Source organism: Ranitomeya variabilis, chromosome 6 (assembly GCF_051348905.1).
Source record: "Ranitomeya variabilis isolate aRanVar5 chromosome 6, aRanVar5.hap1, whole genome shotgun sequence".
In the NCBI taxonomy this organism is placed as follows: Eukaryota; Metazoa; Chordata; class Amphibia; order Anura; family Dendrobatidae; genus Ranitomeya; species Ranitomeya variabilis.
In genome coordinates this window covers 549,089,246-549,107,585 of record NC_135237.1, presented here as the reverse complement: position 1 = coordinate 549,107,585, position 18,340 = coordinate 549,089,246, and the positions used below count along the sequence as shown (strand labels likewise).

The 18,340-nt window shown below is 46.3% G+C and overlaps 1 protein-coding gene across 1 annotated transcript in view; it reads left to right on the top strand.

Annotated features, from left to right (window-relative positions):
* Positions 1-18,340, top strand: part of KCNQ3 (potassium voltage-gated channel subfamily Q member 3) — a 262,622-nt gene that overhangs the window by 155,196 nt on the left and 89,086 nt on the right. The window contains exons 3-7 of the mRNA XM_077271251.1: positions 9,803-9,929; positions 10,278-10,453; positions 10,793-10,945; positions 11,016-11,126; positions 17,106-17,201. Coding sequence (XP_077127366.1) covers positions 9,803-9,929; positions 10,278-10,453; positions 10,793-10,945; positions 11,016-11,126; positions 17,106-17,201 — 663 coding nt within the window. The remainder of the gene's footprint in view (positions 1-9,802; positions 9,930-10,277; positions 10,454-10,792; positions 10,946-11,015; positions 11,127-17,105; positions 17,202-18,340) is intronic.

The following is an 18,340-nucleotide window of genomic DNA, read 5'->3' as shown; positions in this document are numbered from 1 at the left end:
ACTGCGGCGCTCCCCCAGCCCTGTATACATGCCACGTCAGCAATAACCTAAGCACGCAGTAAAAGCCGCCGCCACACACGCTTTATCCACTGGTGCCGCTAACCTCAGCATTCCGCTGATTACGGTTGGATTGCCTGCAGTGCCTGATGCATTAGGCCTGTTCCCATAAATATTACATATGCAGAGCTGCTATAACCAGAGCGCCTCCTGCAATATACAGCCATTACATATGCACAGCCAACACCATTTAAAGGGAAACTGTCAGCAGCCTCTGATTTCTGTTCTGCTGTTTTACTACACTGAGGTCCATCATACAATGTGATGGGAGGACAGGCGGCTGAGACTATGGGGGTGTAAGGTGCAACGCTGCCGCCTAGTGGTGTCTGATGGGTACTGCGAGTGTGCGCACTGCACGTACTGCTGACTGCTGCTACATAGCCATTAGTGTGCCTAGGATTCTCCCTAATATTCCTGGGATATGTCCCCATCACCGAGGGTTAGTGACCCCTATATGGAGCTGAGGTGGTGGTGTGGGGGGCTTACTGGTGATGTAGTACCACAAATAAGTGGCAGTAGACCCTATTAGCGCGGTATCAGCAGAGCGCCCCATACATAATTGTGTCAGCAGAGTGCCCCTATATACAGCACCAAGTCTGCCCCCATATATAATTGTGTCAGCAGAGTGCCCCTATATACAGTACCAAGTCTGCCCCCATATATAATTGTGTCAGCAGAGTGCCCCTATATACAGTACCACGTCTGCCCCATATATAATTGTGCCAGCAGAGTGCCCCTATATACAGCACCAAGTCTGCCCCCATATATAATTGTGTAAGCAGAGTGCCCCTATATACAGTACCACGTCTGCCCCCACACATAATTGTGTCAGCAGAGTGCCCCTATATACAGCACCACATCTGCCCCCATACATAATTGTGTAAGCAGAGTGCCCCTATATACAGCACCACGTCTGCCCCCATATATAATTGTCAGCAGAGTGCCCCTATATACAGTAAAACGTCTGCCCCCACACATAATTGTGTCAGCAGAGTGCCCCTATATACAGCAGCACGTCTGCCCCCATATATAATTGTGTCAGCAGAGTGCCCCTATATACAGCACCACGTCTGCCCCATATATAATTGTCAGCAGAGTGCCCCTATATACAGCACCACGTCTGCCCCCATACATGATTGTGTCAGCAAAGTGCCCCTATATACAGCACCACGTCTGCCCCCATATATAATTGTGCCAGCAGAGTGTCCCTATATACAGCACCATGTCTGCCCCATATATAATTGTGTCAGCAGAGTGCCCCTATATACAGCACCACGTCTACCCCCATACATAATTGTGTCAGCAGAGTGCCCCTATATACAGCACCACGTCTGCCCCCATATATAATTGTGTCAGCAGAGTGCCCCTATATACAGCACCACGTCTGCCCCATATATAATTGTGTCAGCAGAGGGCCCCTATATACAGCACCACGTCTGCCCCATATATAATTGTGTCAGCAGAGTGCCCTTATATACAGCACCACGTCTGCCCCCATACATAATTGTGTCAGCAGAGTGCCCCTATATACAGCACCACGTCTGCCCCCCATATATAATTGTGTCAGCAGAGTGCCCCTATATACAGCACCACGTCTGCCCCCATATATAATTGTGTCAGCAGAGGGCCCCTATATACAGCATCACGTCTGCCCCATATATAATTGTGTCAGCAAAGTGCCCCTATATACAGCACCACGTCTGCCCCATATATAATTGTCAGCAGAGTGCCCCTATATACAGCACCACGTCTGCCCCCATATATAATTGTGTCAGCAGAGTGCCCCTATATACAGCACCACGTCTGCCCCCATATATAATTGTGTCAGCAGAGTGCCCCTATATACAGCACCACGTCTGCTCCATACATAATTGTGTCAGCAAAGTGCCCCTATATACAGCACCACGTCTGCCCCCATATATAATTGTCAGCAGAGTGCCCTTATATACAGCACCACGTCTGCTCCATACATAATTGTGTCAGCAAAGTGCCCCTATATACAGCACCACGTCTGCCCCCATATATAATTGTGTCAGCAGAGTGCCCCTATATACAGCACCACGTCTGCCCCCATATATAATTGTGTCAGCAGAGTGCCCCTATATACAGCACCACGTCTGCCCCATATATAATTGTGTCAGCAGAGTGCCCCTATATACAGCACCACGTCTGCCCCCATATATAATTGTGTCAGCAGAGTGCCCCTATATACAGCACCACGTCTGCCCCATATATAATTGTCAGCAGAGTGCCCTTATATACAGCACCACGTCTGCTCCATACATAATTGTGTCAGCAAAGTGCCCCTATATACAGCACCACGTCTGCCCCCATATATAATTGTGTCAGCAGAGTGCCCCTATATACAGCACCACGTCTGCTTCCATACATAATTGTGTCAGCAGAGTGCCCCTATATACAGCACCACGTCTGCCCCCATACATAATTGTGTCGGCAGAGTGCCCCTATATACAGCACCACGTCTGCCCCCATGTATAATTGTGTCAGCAGAGGGCCCCTATATACAGCACCACGTCTGCCCCATATATAATTGTCAGCAGAGTGCCCCTATATACAGCACCACGTCTGCCCCCACACATAATTGTGTCAGCAGAGTGCCCTTATATACAGCACCACGTCTGCCCCATATATAATTGTGTCAGCAGAGTGCCCCTATTGTTGTGAATTCCGTTCTCGGGCTCCCTCCTGTGGTCGTGAATGGTACTTTGGTGAGTTCTATCCTTGGACACCCTCTGGTGGCTTTGAGTGGAACTGCTGATCTTTGAGGTTGGCTTTCTCAGCTGCCCTCGTTTATTACTGCTGCTGGCTTCCCTATTTAACTCTGCCCAGGTCGTTAGTTCATGCCAGCTGTCAATGTCTCAGTACTGGTTCAGATCTCTCTTGGAATTCTCAGATGACCTGACTACTCCAGCAGAAGCTAAGTCCTTGCTAATCATTTGCTGTTCATTGGTTTTGAATATATTTTTCAGTACATGCTATGTTTCAGTCCAGCCTGCTATTATGATATTTCCTTGCTAGCTGGAAGCTCTGGGGGTGCAGAGCTGCACCTCCACACCGTGAGTCGGTGTGGAGGTCTTTTTGCACACTCTGCGTGGTTTTTGTAGTTTTTTATACTGACCGCATAGTTCCCTTTCCTATCCTCTGTCTTTCTAGAGAAGATTCGGCCTCCTTTGCTAAAATCTGTTTCATTCCTGTGTTTGTTACTTCCTCTTAACTCACAGTCAATATTTGTGGGGGGCTACCTTTACTTTGGGGAATTTCTCTGAGGCAAGGTAGGCTTCTATTTCTATCTTTAGGTGTAGTTAGCTCTTAGGCTGTGAAGAGGCGTCTAGGGAGAGTTAGGTACGCTCCACGGCTATTTCTAGTGTGTGTGATAGGATTAGGGGTTGCGGTCAGTAGAGTTACCACTCCCTCAGAGCTTGTCCCAGGTTTTCTGTTTTAACCATCAGGTCACTTCGGGTGCTCCTAACCACCAGGTCATAACACCCTATATACAGCACCACGTCTGCCCCATATATAATTGTGTCAGCAGAGTGCCCCTATATACAGCACCACGTCTGCCCCATATATAATTGTGTCAGCAGAGTGCCCCTATATACAGCACCACGTCTGCCCCATACATAATTGTGTCAGCAGAGTGCCCCTATATACAGCACCACGTCTGCCCCCATACATAATTGTGTCAGCAGAGTGCCCCTATATACAGCACCACGTCTGCCCCCATACATAATTGTGTCAGCAGAGTGCCCCTATATACAGCACCACGTCTGCCCCCATACATAATTGTGTCAGCAGAGTGCCCCTATATACAGCACCACGTCTGCCCCCATACATAATTGTGTCAGCAGAGTGCCCCTATATACAGCACCACGTCTGCCCCCATACATAATTGTGTCAGCAGAGTGCCCCTATATACAGCACCACGTCTGCCCCATATATAATTGTGTCAGCAGAGTGCCCCTATATACAGCACCACGTCTGCCCCATACATAATTGTGTCAGCAGAGTGCCCCTATATACAGCACCACGTCTGCCCCATACATAATTGTGTCAGCAGAGTGCCCCTATATACAGCACCACGTCTGCCCCCATACATAATTGTGCCAGCAGAGTGCCCCTATATACAGCACCACGTCTGCCCCCATACATAATTGTGCCAGCAGAGTGCCGCTATGTACAGCACCACGTCTGCCCCCATACATAATTGTGTCAGCAGAGTGCCCCTATGTACAGCATCACGTCTGCCCCCATACATAATTGTGTCAGCAGAGTGCCCCTATATACAGCACCATGTCTGCCATATATATAATTGTGTCAGCAGAGTGCCCCTATATACAGCACCATGTCTGCCATATATATAATTGTGTCAGCAGAGTTCCCCTATGTACAGTACCACGTCTGCCCCCATACATAATTGTGTCAGCAGAGTGTCCCTATATACAGCACCATGTCTGCCATATATATAATTGTGTCAGCAGAGTTCCCCTATGTACAGTACCACGTCTGCCCCCATACATAATTGTGTCAGCAGAGTGCCCCTATATTCAGCACCACGTCTGCCCCCATACATAATTGCGTCAGCAGAGTGCCCCTATATACAGCACCACGTCTGCCCCATATATAATTGTGTCAGCAGAGTGCCCCTATATACAGCACCACGTCTGCCCCATACATAATTGTGTCAGCAGAGTGCCCCTATATACAGCACCACGTCTGCCCCCATACATAATTGTGCCAGCAGAGTGCCCCTATGTACAGCACCACGTCTGCCCCCATACATAATTGTGTCAGCAGAGTGCCGCTATGTACAGCACCACGTCTGCCCCCATACATAATTGTGTCAGCAGAGTGCCCCTATGTACAGCATCACGTCTGCCCCCATACATAATTGTGTCAGCAGAGTGCCCCTATATACAGCACCATGTCTGCCATATATATAATTGTGTCAGCAGAGTGCCCCTATATACAGCACCATGTCTGCCATATATATAATTGTGTCAGCAGAGTTCCCCTATGTACAGTACCACGTCTGCCCCCATACGTAATTGTGTCAGCAGAGTGCCCCTATATACAGCACGTCTGCCCCCATATATAATTGCATCAGCAGAGTGCCCCTATGTACAGCACCACGTCTGCCCCCATACATAATTGTGTCAGCAGAGTGCCCTTATATACAGCACCACGTCTGCCCCCCATATAATTGTGTCAGCAGAGTGCCCTTATATACAGCACCACGTCTGCCCCATATATAATTGTGTCAACAGAGTGCCCCTATATACAGCACCACGTCTGCCCCCATATATAATTGTGCCAGCAGAGTGCCCCTATATACAGCACCATGTCTGCCCCATACATAATTGTGTCAGCAGAGTGCCCCTATGTACAGTACCACGTCTTCCCCCATACATAATTGTGTCAGCAGAGTGCCCCTATGTACAGTACCACGTCTGCCCCCATACATAATTGTGTCAGCAGAGTGTCCCTATATACAGCACCACGTCTGCCCCCATACATAATTGTGTCAGCAGAGTGCCCCTATATACAGCACCACGTCTGCCCCATACATAATTGTGTCAGCAGAGTGCCCCTATATACAGCACCATGTCTGCCCCATATATAATTGTGTCAGCAGAGTGCCCCTATGTACAGTACCACGTCTGCCCCCATACATAATTGTGTCAGCAGAGTGCCCCTATATACAGCACCACGTCTGCCCCCATACATAATTGTGTCAGCAGAGTGCCCCTATATACAGCACCACGTCTGCCCCCATACATAATTGTGTCAGCAGAGTGCCCCTATATACAGCACCACGTCTGCCCCCATACATAATTGTGTCAGCAGAGTGCACTTATATACAGCACCACGTCTGCCCCCATACATAATTGTGTCAGCAGAGTGCCCCTATGTACAGCACCACGTCTGCCCCCATATATAATTGTGTCAGCAAAGTGCCCCTATATACAGCACCACGTCTGCCCCCATATATAATTGTGCCAGCAGAGTGCCCCTATATACAGCACCACGTCTGCCCCCATATATAATTGTGCCAGCAGAGTGCCCCTATATACAGCACCACGTCTGCCCCATATATAATTGTGTCAGCAGAGTGCCCCTATATACAGCACCACGTCTGCCCCATATATAATTGTGCCAGCAGAGTGCCCCTATATACAGCACCATGTCTGCCCCATACATAATTGTGTCAGCAGAGTGCCCCTATATACAGCACCACGTCTGCCCCATATATAATTGTGTCAACAGAGTGCCCCTATATACAGCACCACGTCTGCCCCATACATAATTGTGTCAGCAGAGTGCCCCTATATACAGCACCACGTCTGCCCCATACATAATTGTGTCAGCAGAGTGCCCCTATATACAGCACCACGTCTGCCCCCATATATAATTGTGTCAGCAGAGTGCCCCTATATACAGCACCACATCTGCCCCATATATAATTGTCAACAGAGTGCCCCTATATACAGCACCACGTCTGCCCCATACATAATTGTGTCAGCAGAGTGCCCCTATATACAGCACCACGTCTGCCCCCATACATAGTTGTGTCAGCAGAGTGCCCCTATATACAGCACCACGTCTGCCCCCATATATAATTGTATCAGCAGAGTGCCCCTATCTACAGCACCACGTCTGCCCCCATATAATTGTGTCAGCAGAGTGCCCCTATATACAGCACCACGTCTGCCCCCATATATAATTGTATCAGCAGAGTGCCCCTATATACAGCACCACGTCTGCCCCCATATATAATTGTGTCAGCAGAGTGCCCCTATATACAGCACCACGTCTGCCCCATACATAATTGTGTCAGCAGAGTGCCCCTATATACAGCACCACATCTGCCCCCATATATAATTGTCAGCAGAGTGCCCCTATATACAGCACCACGTCTGCCCCATACATAATTGTGTCAGCAGAGTGCCCCTATATACAGCACCACGTCTGCCCCCATATATAATTGTGTCAGCAGAGTGCCCCTATATACAGCACCACGTCTGCCCCATACATAATTGTGTCAGCAGAGTGCCCCTATATACAGCACCACATCTGCCCCCATATATAATTGTCAGCAGAGTGCCCCTATATACAGCACCACGTCTGCCCCATACATAATTGTGTCAGCAGAGTGCCCCTATATACAGCACCACGTCTGCCCCCATATATAATTGTGTCAGCAGAGTGCCCCTATATACAGCACCACGTCTGCCCCATATATAATTGTGTCAGCAGAGTGCCCCTATATACAGCACCACGTCTGCCCCATACATAATTGTGTCAGCAGAGTGCCCCTATATACAGCACCACATCTGCCCCATACATAATTGTGTCAGCAGAGGGCCCCTATATACAGCACCACGTCTGCCCCATACATAATTGTGTCAGCAGAGGGCCCCTATATACAGCACCACATCTGCCCCCATATATAATTGTCAGCAGAGTGCCCCTATATACAGCACCACGTCTGCCCCATACATAATTGTGTCAGCAGAGGGCCCCTATATACAGCACCACATCTGCCCCCATATATAATTGTCAGCAGAGTGCCCCTATATACAGCACCACGTCTGCCCCATACATAATTGTGTCAGCAGAGTGCCCCTATATACAGCACCACGTCTGCCCCATGTATAATTGTGTCAGCAGAGTGCCCCTATATACAGCACCACATCTGCCCCCATATATAATTGTCAGCAGAGTGCCCCTATATACAGCACCACGTCTGCCCCATACATAATTGTGTCAGCAGAGTGCCCCTATATACAGCACCACATCTGCCCCCATATATAATTGTGTCAGGAGAGTGCCCCTATATACAGCACCACGTCTGCCCCATACATAATTGTGTCAGCAGAGTGCCCCTATATACAGCACCACGTCTGCCCCATACATAATTGTGTCAGCAGAGTGCCCCTATATACAGCACCACGTCTGCCCCCATATATAATTGTGTCAGCAGAGTGCCCCTATATACAGCACCACGTCTGCCCCCATATATAATTGTGTCAGCAGAGTGCCCCTATATACAGCACCACGTCTGCCCCCATATATAATTGTCAGCAGAGTGCCCCTATATACAGCACCACGTCTGCCCCCATATATAATTGTGTCAGCAGAGTGCCCCTATATACAGCACCATGTCTGCTCCCCATACATAATTGTGTCAGCAGAGTGCCCCTATATACAGCACCACGTCTGCCCCATACATAATTGTGTCAGCAGAGGGCCCCTATATACAGCACCACGTCTGCCCCCCATACATAATTGTGTCAGCAGAGTGCCCCTATATACAGCACCACGTCTGCCCCCATATATAATTGTGTCAGCAGAGTGCCCCTATATACAGCACCACGTCTGTCCCCATACATAATTGTGTCAGCAGAGTGCCCCTATATACAGCACCACGTCTGCCCCATATATAATTGTGTCAGCAGAGTGCACTTATATACAGCACCACGTCTGCCCCCATACATAATTGTGTCAGCAGAGTGCCCCTATATACAGCACCACGTCTGCCCCCCATACATAATTGTGTCAGCAGAGTGCCCCTATATACAGCACCACGTCTGCCCCATATATAATTGTGTCAGCAGAGTGCCCCTATATACAGCACCACGTCTGCCCCCATATATAATTGTGTCAGCAGAGTGCCCCTATATACAGCACCACGTCTGCCCCCATACATAATTGTGTCAGCAGAGTGCCCCTATATACAGCACCACGTCTGCCCCATATATAATTGTGTCAGCAGAGTGCACTTATATACAGCACCACGTCTGCCCCCATACATAATTGTGTCAGCAGAGTGCCCCTATATACAGCACCACGTCTGCCCCCCATACATAATTGTGTCAGCAGAGTGCCCCTATATACAGCACCACGTCTGCCCCATATATAATTGTGTCAGCAGAGTGCCCCTATATACAGCACCACGTCTGCCCCCATATATAATTGTGTCAGCAGAGTGCCCCTATATACAGCACCACGTCTGCCCCCATACATAATTGTGTCAGCAGAGTGCCCCTATATACAGCACCACGTCTGCCATATATATAATTGTGTCAGCAGAGTGCCCCTATATACAGCACCACGTCTGCCATATATATAATTGTGTCAGCAGAGTGCCCCTATATACAGCACCACGTCTGCCATATATATAATTGTGTCAGCAGAGTGCCCCTATATACAGCACCGCGTCTGCCCCCATACATAATTGTGTCAGCAGAGTGCCCCTATATACAGCACCACGTCTGCCCCCATACATAATTGTGTCAGCAGAGTGCCCCTATATACAGCACCACGTCTGCCCCCATACATAATTGTGTCAGCAGAGTGCCCCTATATACAGCACCACGTCTGCCCCATACATAATTGTGTAAGCAGAGTGCCCCTATATACAGTATACATATGACACAATTCTCCCTGCCTGAGTCCGCCTCCGGGGGGCGCTCTTAGACATATTCACCTCCCATTGAAGGCAGTAGACGTTGTATTTCCATGTTGGCGGATGGGGGTAATAATGTAATAGGGTCACCGGCCGCCCCCAGATAACAGCAGCGGGTCGGCAGCCATGTTGGTGACTTCTGGTCGGGCCTATAGGAGCCTAATAAGCTGCCGACAGTTCGCCCCTAGTGGCGGCAACAAGCAAGTGACTTTTTATAGCTTGGAGCAGAGGAACCTAATTGTCTCCTTCTTCCCCCAGGAGCGTTTCGCCCTCGTCATCTTTGGCGCAGAATTTGCATTGAGGATTTGGGCCGCCGGCTGCTGCTGTCGCTATAAGGGCTGGAGGGGACGGCTGAAGTTTGCGAGGAAGCCTCTGTGTATGCTGGGTGGGTCCTGTATAGATGAGCACGTTTACTTTTTTTTGCATGTTTTGGGAGCTATAAATCAATTTTGCAATTGGTTTTCATTAAAAATGTTGCACGGTTTGGCTTTTTTTTGGCTGCAGATTCTACTTCCATGGGGTCTGTGGTCATAAATCGGCTGAGAGGAGCTCAGGAGAAGACAGATAACAGAGTCCAACACTCTCACCACTTGTTTTCCTCTTGTATCTTATCTCCAGCATTCTATGAAGCATTTATATGGTCACTCACTGCCATCTGCTGGTCAAGATCAGTATTGCAACCAGTCACCCAAATTCAATCCTATTCACTCTTTATGCTTTTTAATTTTCTTAGATATTTTCGTCCTGGTCGCTTCCGTTCCTGTGGTGGCTGTTGGGAAAAATCAGGGAAATGTATTGGCCACGTCTCTTCGGAGTTTGCGTTTCCTGCAGATTCTGCGCATGTTGCGCATGGACAGGAGAGGGGGAACGTGGAAGCTCCTGGGGTCTGCCATCTGTTCACACAGTAAGGTCAGTGGAGATGTTGGATGCTGAGACCACCATGTGACATGAAGGGGGCGGACGCTGAGCGAGTTTTCCCGCTTCTGCACACCATCATCACAATACCTGTAGTTGCCACTAGAGGGAGCTCACTGCACACAGATTGAGCTCAGCAGTATCTGTGTCCACCCATATGTTAGGGGCTCCCCCTAGTGGCGCCTACAGGCAGTTAGAATTTCATTATTGACAGTATGAATGGAAGCAAATAATTTATCAGCGTATCTACAAGAATTTAGGGAAAAGTGCGTCAGATTCATGTAGCACCTTCGCCATCTTATTACTCTCTCTGTATACCCCATTCTCTTCCAGGAGCTCATCACTGCCTGGTACATCGGCTTCCTGACCCTAATCCTTTCATCATTCCTTGTCTACTTGGTGGAAAAAGACGACCACGAAATAAACGAGAAAGGGGAGAAGATAGAAGATTTTGAAACGTACGCTGACGCCCTCTGGTGGGGACTGGTGAGTATTACAGAGCAGCTCTTTCCTTCCTAATGTCATAATCTACTGATGTAAATCTGTTTCTCTACAGATCACTCTGGCAACAATCGGCTATGGAGACAAGACTCCGAAGACCTGGGAAGGCCGGCTAATTGCCGCCACGTTCTCCTTGATCGGTGTTTCTTTTTTTGCTCTTCCCGCCGTGAGTAATAGACATAACTACGTAGCACCACTAGAGGGAGCTCCAGTGTATGGAGGCTGTCTGGGAATCTCTATGGTTAGGTGTCTTAAAGGGGTAGTCCAGGCCCAAATTTTAGTGCTAGATCGCTCTTACTATTTCAATTTTGCTTTGTGCAAATCCAAAACGTGGACAACCCCTTTAATTGTCTTCATGTTGTGCATTATATTTGCTCTGTTTAGGTCCAATGAAGGCGACAACTGACGCGCTCCCCTTCTCCTGACAAAGCACATTTTGGGGTTTTATATTTCATGCCCTCTTAATGGCTCTTTTTTTACCTCTTTTTTGCTATTTATGGGGATTAATTTTTATCTCATTATTACATTCATTTTCTTGTGCTGACATGGGGGAGGGGGATATAAAGAGAAATAGGGAATACATGAATATTTTACACATTTTTTTTATTTTTTATTTATTTTTTTACCACCATAAGTGATCATTAGGGCTCTTCCAGATGTCCGTGTCTCCGATATGTGTGGTGACACTTTTCATACGGACTGGAGACTCAGACACACATTGAAGTGAGTGGGTCTGTGCACATGTCACAGTGTTTCCACCGACCGTGGAATACACTGAAATATCCATTTTTTTAACAGCCTCGCGGGCCGCAAAATGTCTCACACATGTGCACACTGATCACACATGAATGACAGCCGTGTGTCATCAGTATGACACAAAGCGGCATCTGAGAAACAGTGGTACAGTTAGTGCTGATCCCCGGAGCCGGGCGCTGAAGACGGCTCTTATCAGTGTCCCCTGCTCTGTCGGTGATCAGCGCTAGCAAGGGAGAACGATGAGAGTTATATTCAACTGATGACAGAGAGAGCAGGCGGTGGCTGATGAGACTACTACTCCCATCAGCCTCCACCTGCTGCCACTAATAACAGCGAGAGCAGGCGGCACTTATCACCGAGCAGGAACCTAATCCAATTCCTGACCCTAGCGATGCGATAAGCCCTACTTATGGAATGACACTAGTCGATACCCACTACCACTAAAGACAGCTGGGATAGATGAACAAGGAGAACACTTATCTAGAGTAGACTCAGAAATCTAACACAGAAGTCCTACAGCAACACCAAAGAGGACGTTAGCCAACTGCTATAGCTCCAAGCCTCAACAGGGGGAAATGGAAATATCACCGGCAACTCCCAGCAGCTGGGAGTCTATGAACACCCGGATGCAGGTGTATCAATTAGAGCTGTAGAAAGGTTGCCACTGGGTCAGAAGGGTTAAGAAGGTGTCTGCAAGGCCAACCGCAGAGACCTTCTGCAGCTATATGAAGTGTGACTGTCTGCAGCCTTTGACACACCCATGACATGTTATCAGTTATTGCACAGGAGGAGGAGATGAGCTGTGAAATCACCTACCATGAATGATGGAACCTGTGTTATCTACAGTATATAGACCTCATCAGTACACAGGACTTGTTTCCAAAATGCATCAGGCTTGTTTGATGTTCTTTTTCATACTTCTGACACTGAATTTTATGGTGAGGATGCAGGAGAGGTTTTCTTCTGATGACTCTTCCATGAAGGCCATATTTGTACAGGTGTCTCTGAACAGTAGAACAATGTACCACAACTCCAGAATCTGCTAAATCTTTTTTTGAAGATCTTTTGCAGTCAAGTGGGGGTTGTGATTTGCCTCTCTAGCAATCATATGAGCTGCTCTCACTGAAATTTTGCTTGGTCTTCCAGACATTATCTTGACCTCCACTGTTCCTGATAACTCCAACTTCTTAATTACATCTCAAACGGAGGAAAGGGGAGCTGGAAAACGCTTTGCTATCTTTTTATAGCTTCTCCTGCTTTGTGGGCCTCCACCATTTTCGTTTTCAGAGTGCTTGGCAGCTGCTTAGAAGAACCCATGGCTGCTGTTTTTTGGCACAAGGTTAGAGGAGGCTGGGTTATTATAAAGCTGAAAAATTTCCATCACCTGGCCTTTCCCAACGATGATCGTGAACGTGCCATAGCCCTAACGAGCTAATTAAGGTCTGAATCTCACACAAATCTCCAATCTTCAAGGGTGCCCAAACTTTTACATCTGCACATTTTCATTTTTGGAATTTTTTACATTTAACAATGACACTATATATATTTTTTTTTTATTAAAATACGAAGTAAATGTGTAATCTGTAACTTTAGGCCTTTCAGAGATCATTTCATCTCCAACTTGCATAGCTGTTCACAATAACAGTAATTTTGACCAGAGGTGTCCAAACTTTTACATGCCACTGTATGCATAGTGATCAGTGTAAAAATACAAGATTTTGTAAATGTTCTGATATAGATAGTGGTATGGATAATAAAACGATTCTGAAATTAAAAAAAATACAGTTAAAATAAAGACCTGACTTTAAACAATAGGCCATTTTCTGACATCACGTTCTTTTTAGATACAATGTAAATAAACGTTTTTCCTTTACAATAAATAAATGTACAGTTTTCCAGTTCCTCACAGTTTTCAAGATCTCTGCTTGTTCACAATTACATTCCGTTTTACCCCTTTAACATCAATTGTATAATATCTGAATTTTGTAGATACCATTAATTAAAAAAAAAAATCCCAACTCAGCAGACAGCTTACGCTGCAGCGCCACCTTGTGGTTGAAAAGTAGATCACACTGCCACCTGACTTTTTAATTGGTCCCAAAGCCTGAAAGCCAAAGTGTGCCTGCTCCCCGACCCCTACTTCTGTCCTAGGGGCCCCCTTGCCCTTCTTGTGCCTGCTCCAGGTGGCCTCTTTCTGTGCTATTGGTCAGAGGGTGCCGTGCTTTACCTACACAAACCCGCACAGCGCCATCTCTTACCTAGAGAGAGTCAAACTAGTTCCTCCGTCAGAGGGAAAGAGAGAAAATAAGAACTTTAGAGTGGAAAGACATTAATTACTGCTGAATGGCGGTATTATTTGGGAACTGAAATCCAATGCTATATGGGAACTGTATAGCAGCAATATTAGGGCTCTTAATCTGGATGTGTGCTGTATATGGCATTATTAGTACAGCATGTATGTATTACACAGCATAGCAATCACTGAGGCTTTCTTTCTTTCTTTCTCTCACCTTTTCTTTCATTTTCTATCTTTTTATTTTTCTTTCTCTTTATTTTCTTTCCTTCTTTCTTTTTTATTTTCTTCTTTTACCTTCTTTTGCTTATTTCTTTCTTTCCTTCTTTCTCTCACCTTTTCTTTTTCTTTCTATATTCTTCCTTCTTTTTTTTAATTTTCTTCCTTTTTGCATTTTTCTTTCGCTTTCTTACTTTTTCTTAGCTTTCTTTCTCTTTCTCTCTATTTATCTTCTTTGTATTTCTATTTCTTTCTTTTTTTTCTCTTTCTTCTTTGTTTCCTTCTTATTTATTTTCTTCCTTTTTCTTTCTTTTTCCTTTCTTTCGATTTTACTTTATTTCCTTTTCTTAATTTTTCCTTTTCTTTTTTTTTTCTCTTTCGTTTTTCGTTTCTTTCCTTCTTTGATTCAAATTCCCTCTCTTTTCTTTCTTTGTTGCTTTGTGTTTTTGTGGTATTATGTGGGCTGTATATAGCATTATTACTATGGTGACAGTGTCTTTGTTTTTCTTTTCTCTCTCTTCTTTCTTCTTTTCTTTTTTAGTTTCCCTTATGTTTTTCTTTCTATCTCACTTTCTTTTTTCATTCCTTCCTTCCTTTTTTATTACTCTTTGCTTTTCTTTCTCTTTCTATGTTTCTTTCTATTTTCTTTCTTTTTTTGTGGTGTTGTGTGGGCTGTATACAGCATTATTTGTACAGCATATACACTGTTCAAAAAAAATAAAGGGAACACTAAAATCCCACATCCTAGATATCACTGAATGAAATATTCCAGTTGCAAATATTTATTAATTACATAGTGGAATGTCTTCAGAACAATAAAACTTAAAAATGATTAATGTAAATCAAAATTAATATCCCATGGAGGTCTGGATTTGGAATGATACTCAAAATCAAATTACAGGCTGACCCAACTTCAGTGGAAATGCCTCAAGACAAGGAAATGATGCTCAGTAGTGTGTGTGGCCTCCACGTGCCTGTATGATCTCCCTACTGTACAACGCCTGGGCATGCTCCTGATGAGGCGGCGGATGGTCTCCTGAGGGATCTCCTCCCAGACCTGGACTAAAGCATCTGCCAACTCCTGGACAGTCTGTGGTGCAACGTGACGTTGGTGGATGGAGTAAGACATGATGTCCCAGATGTGCTCGATTGGATTCAGGTCTGGGGAATCTGGGGAACGGGCGGGCCAGTCCATAGCTTCAATGCCTTCATCCTGCAGGAACTGCTGACTCACTTCAGCCACATGAGGTCTGGCATTGTCCTGCATCAGAAGGAACCCAGGGCCAACTGCACAGCATATGGTCTCACAAGGGGTCTGAGGATCTCATCTCTGTACCTAATGGCAGTCAGGCTACCTCTGGTCAGCAGATAGAGGGCTGTGCGGCCCTCCAAAGAAATGCCACCCCACACCATTACTGACCCACTGCCAAACTGGTCATGCTGAAGGATGTTGCAGGCAGCAGATCGCTCTCCACGGCGTCTCCAGACTCTGTCACGTCTGTCACATGTGCTCAGTGTGAATCTGCTTTCATCTGTGAATAGCACAGTGCGCCAATGTCAAATCTGCCAATCCTGGTGTTCTGTGGCAAATGCCAAGCGTGGTGCAAGGTGTTGGGCTGTGAGCACAACATCCACTTGTGGACGTCGGGCCCTCATACCATCCTTATGGAGTCTCTTTTTGACAGTTTGAGCAGGCACATGGATGTTAGTGACCTGCTGGAGGTCATTATGCAGGGCTCTGGCACTGCTCCTCCTGCTCCTCCTTGCACAAAGGCTGAGGTAGCGGTCCTGCTGCTGGGTTGTTGCCCTCCTATTGTCCCCTCCACGTCTCCTGGTGTACTGGCCTGTCTCCTAGTATATGCTCCATGCTCTGGACCCTGTGCTGACAGACACAGCTATCCTTCTTGTCACAGCTCGCATTGATGTGCTATCCTGGATGAGCTGCACTACCTGAGCCACTTGTGTGGGTTGTAGACACTGCCTCATGCTACTGTATCTCTAGGGGTGAGAGCAATGACAAAATGCAAAAGTGACCAAAACAACAACCAGATAAGATGAGAACAGAGAAATGGTCTGTGTCTTGCTAATTGCCGATCATTTCTACCTGTTATCTGTTGCATCTGCACAACAGCAGGAGAAACTGATTCACAATCAGTTTTGCTTCATAACGGGACAGGCTGATTTCACAGAAGTGATTGACTTGGAGTTACATTGTGTTGTGTAAGTGTTCCCTTTATTTTTTGAGTAGTGTATAAATGATGCTGTATATAAATCGTGAGCCTTTCTTTTTTTCTTTTTAATTTCCCTTTCTTTCATTTTCTTCTTTCTTTCTATGTCTCTTTCTTTTTTTGCCTTGCTTCCTTTCCTCCTTTCTTCCTTCCTTCCATCCATCCTTCCCACCTTCCTTCCTTCTTTCCTTCCTTCCCTCCTTCCTTCTCTCCTTCATGCCTTCCTTCCTTACGTCCCTCCTTCTTTCCTGCCTTCCTTACCACCTTCTTTTTCCTTCTCACCTTCTGTTCCTCTTTCCTTCCTGCCTTCCCTCCTTCCTTCTCACCTCCCTTCCTTCCTTCCCTCCCTCCCTCTTTCCTTTCCCTTCCTTCCCTCCCTCCCTTATTCCTTCCTTCCATCCTTCCTTCCCTCCTTTCTTCCCACCTTCTTTCCCTCCCTACTTCCTTCTGACCTTCTTCACCTTCCCACTTTCTTTACCTTCCCACCTTCTTTCCTCCATCCCCTTCTTTCCTTCCTGTTGGCTATACCAGCTAGTAACACTTCCCAGCTATCCTACCCCATCCCCATACCACCAGCAGTGTCTACTGTTGTGTAGGCGGCATGGTGCGGTGTCACACTGATCACAATATGGCGGTCTGTGTGTTTCAGGGTATTCTTGGATCTGGACTCGCTCTCAAGGTTCAGGAACAACATCGCCAGAAACATTTTGAAAAGAGAAGGAAACCGGCTGCAGAGCTGATCCAGGTGGGAAGAACGGTGATACTGATGAGACTGATAATGAGGATGATGATAAATGGTGGCAAACGGTGATATGAATGATGACAAATAATAATGCAGATTATAAATGATTCTGATGATAAGTGATGATAGACTGATATTTACAATGATGATACATGAGGATTTTGAGAAATGATGACTGTGATGATATTGATAGATGATGAATAACAATCTATCTATGACAAATGTCATCCCTCTGGCCATGGTGACTCCAGGCTGTCAGGGCATGTTGGGAGTTGTAGATACACAACAGCTGAAGTGCAGTACGTAGCTGATACCTCATATAGATGATGATGATGAAGATATTATTGATGATAAATATTGATGTTGATGGCATTAAATTATTAAAAATGAATGAGGATGATGAAAAATGATGATCAAGAGGATAAGTAATGATGTTGATCAAGATCAGATGATGGTAATGTTGATAAGCTTATTCATGAGAAAAGATGATGATGGCAATGATAAATATCTCTCCTTCAAACCACATATCCAAGCCCTTTCCACTTTCTGCCGACTTCAACTCATAAATATTTCCTGGATCCATACATTCCTCAGCCTAGAGTCTGCAAAAGCCCTAGTCCATGCCCTCATCATCTCTCGCCTTGACTACTGTAACCTCCTGCTCTGTGGCCTCCCCTCTAACACTCTCGCACCCCTCCAATCTATTCTAAACTCTGCTGACTAATCCACCTGTCCCCCGCTATTCCCCGGCCTCTCCTCTCTGTCAATCCCTTCACTGGCTCCCCATTACCCAGAGACTCCAGTACAAAACCCTAACCATGACGTACAAAGCCATCCACAACCTGTCTCCTCCATACATCTGTGACCTCATCTCCCGGTACTTTCCTGCACGCAACCTCCGATCCTCACAAGATCTCCTTCTCTACTCCCCTCCTATCTCCTCTTCCCACAATCGTATACAAGATTTCTCCTGCGCATCCCCCCTACTCTGGAACCCTCTACCACAATATACACACGTGGTCAAAATTGTTGGTACCCCTCGTTTAATGACAGAAAACTCCACAATGGTCACAGAAATAACTTGAATCTGACAAAAGTCATAATAAATAAAAGATCTATGAAAATGAACAAATGAAAGTCAG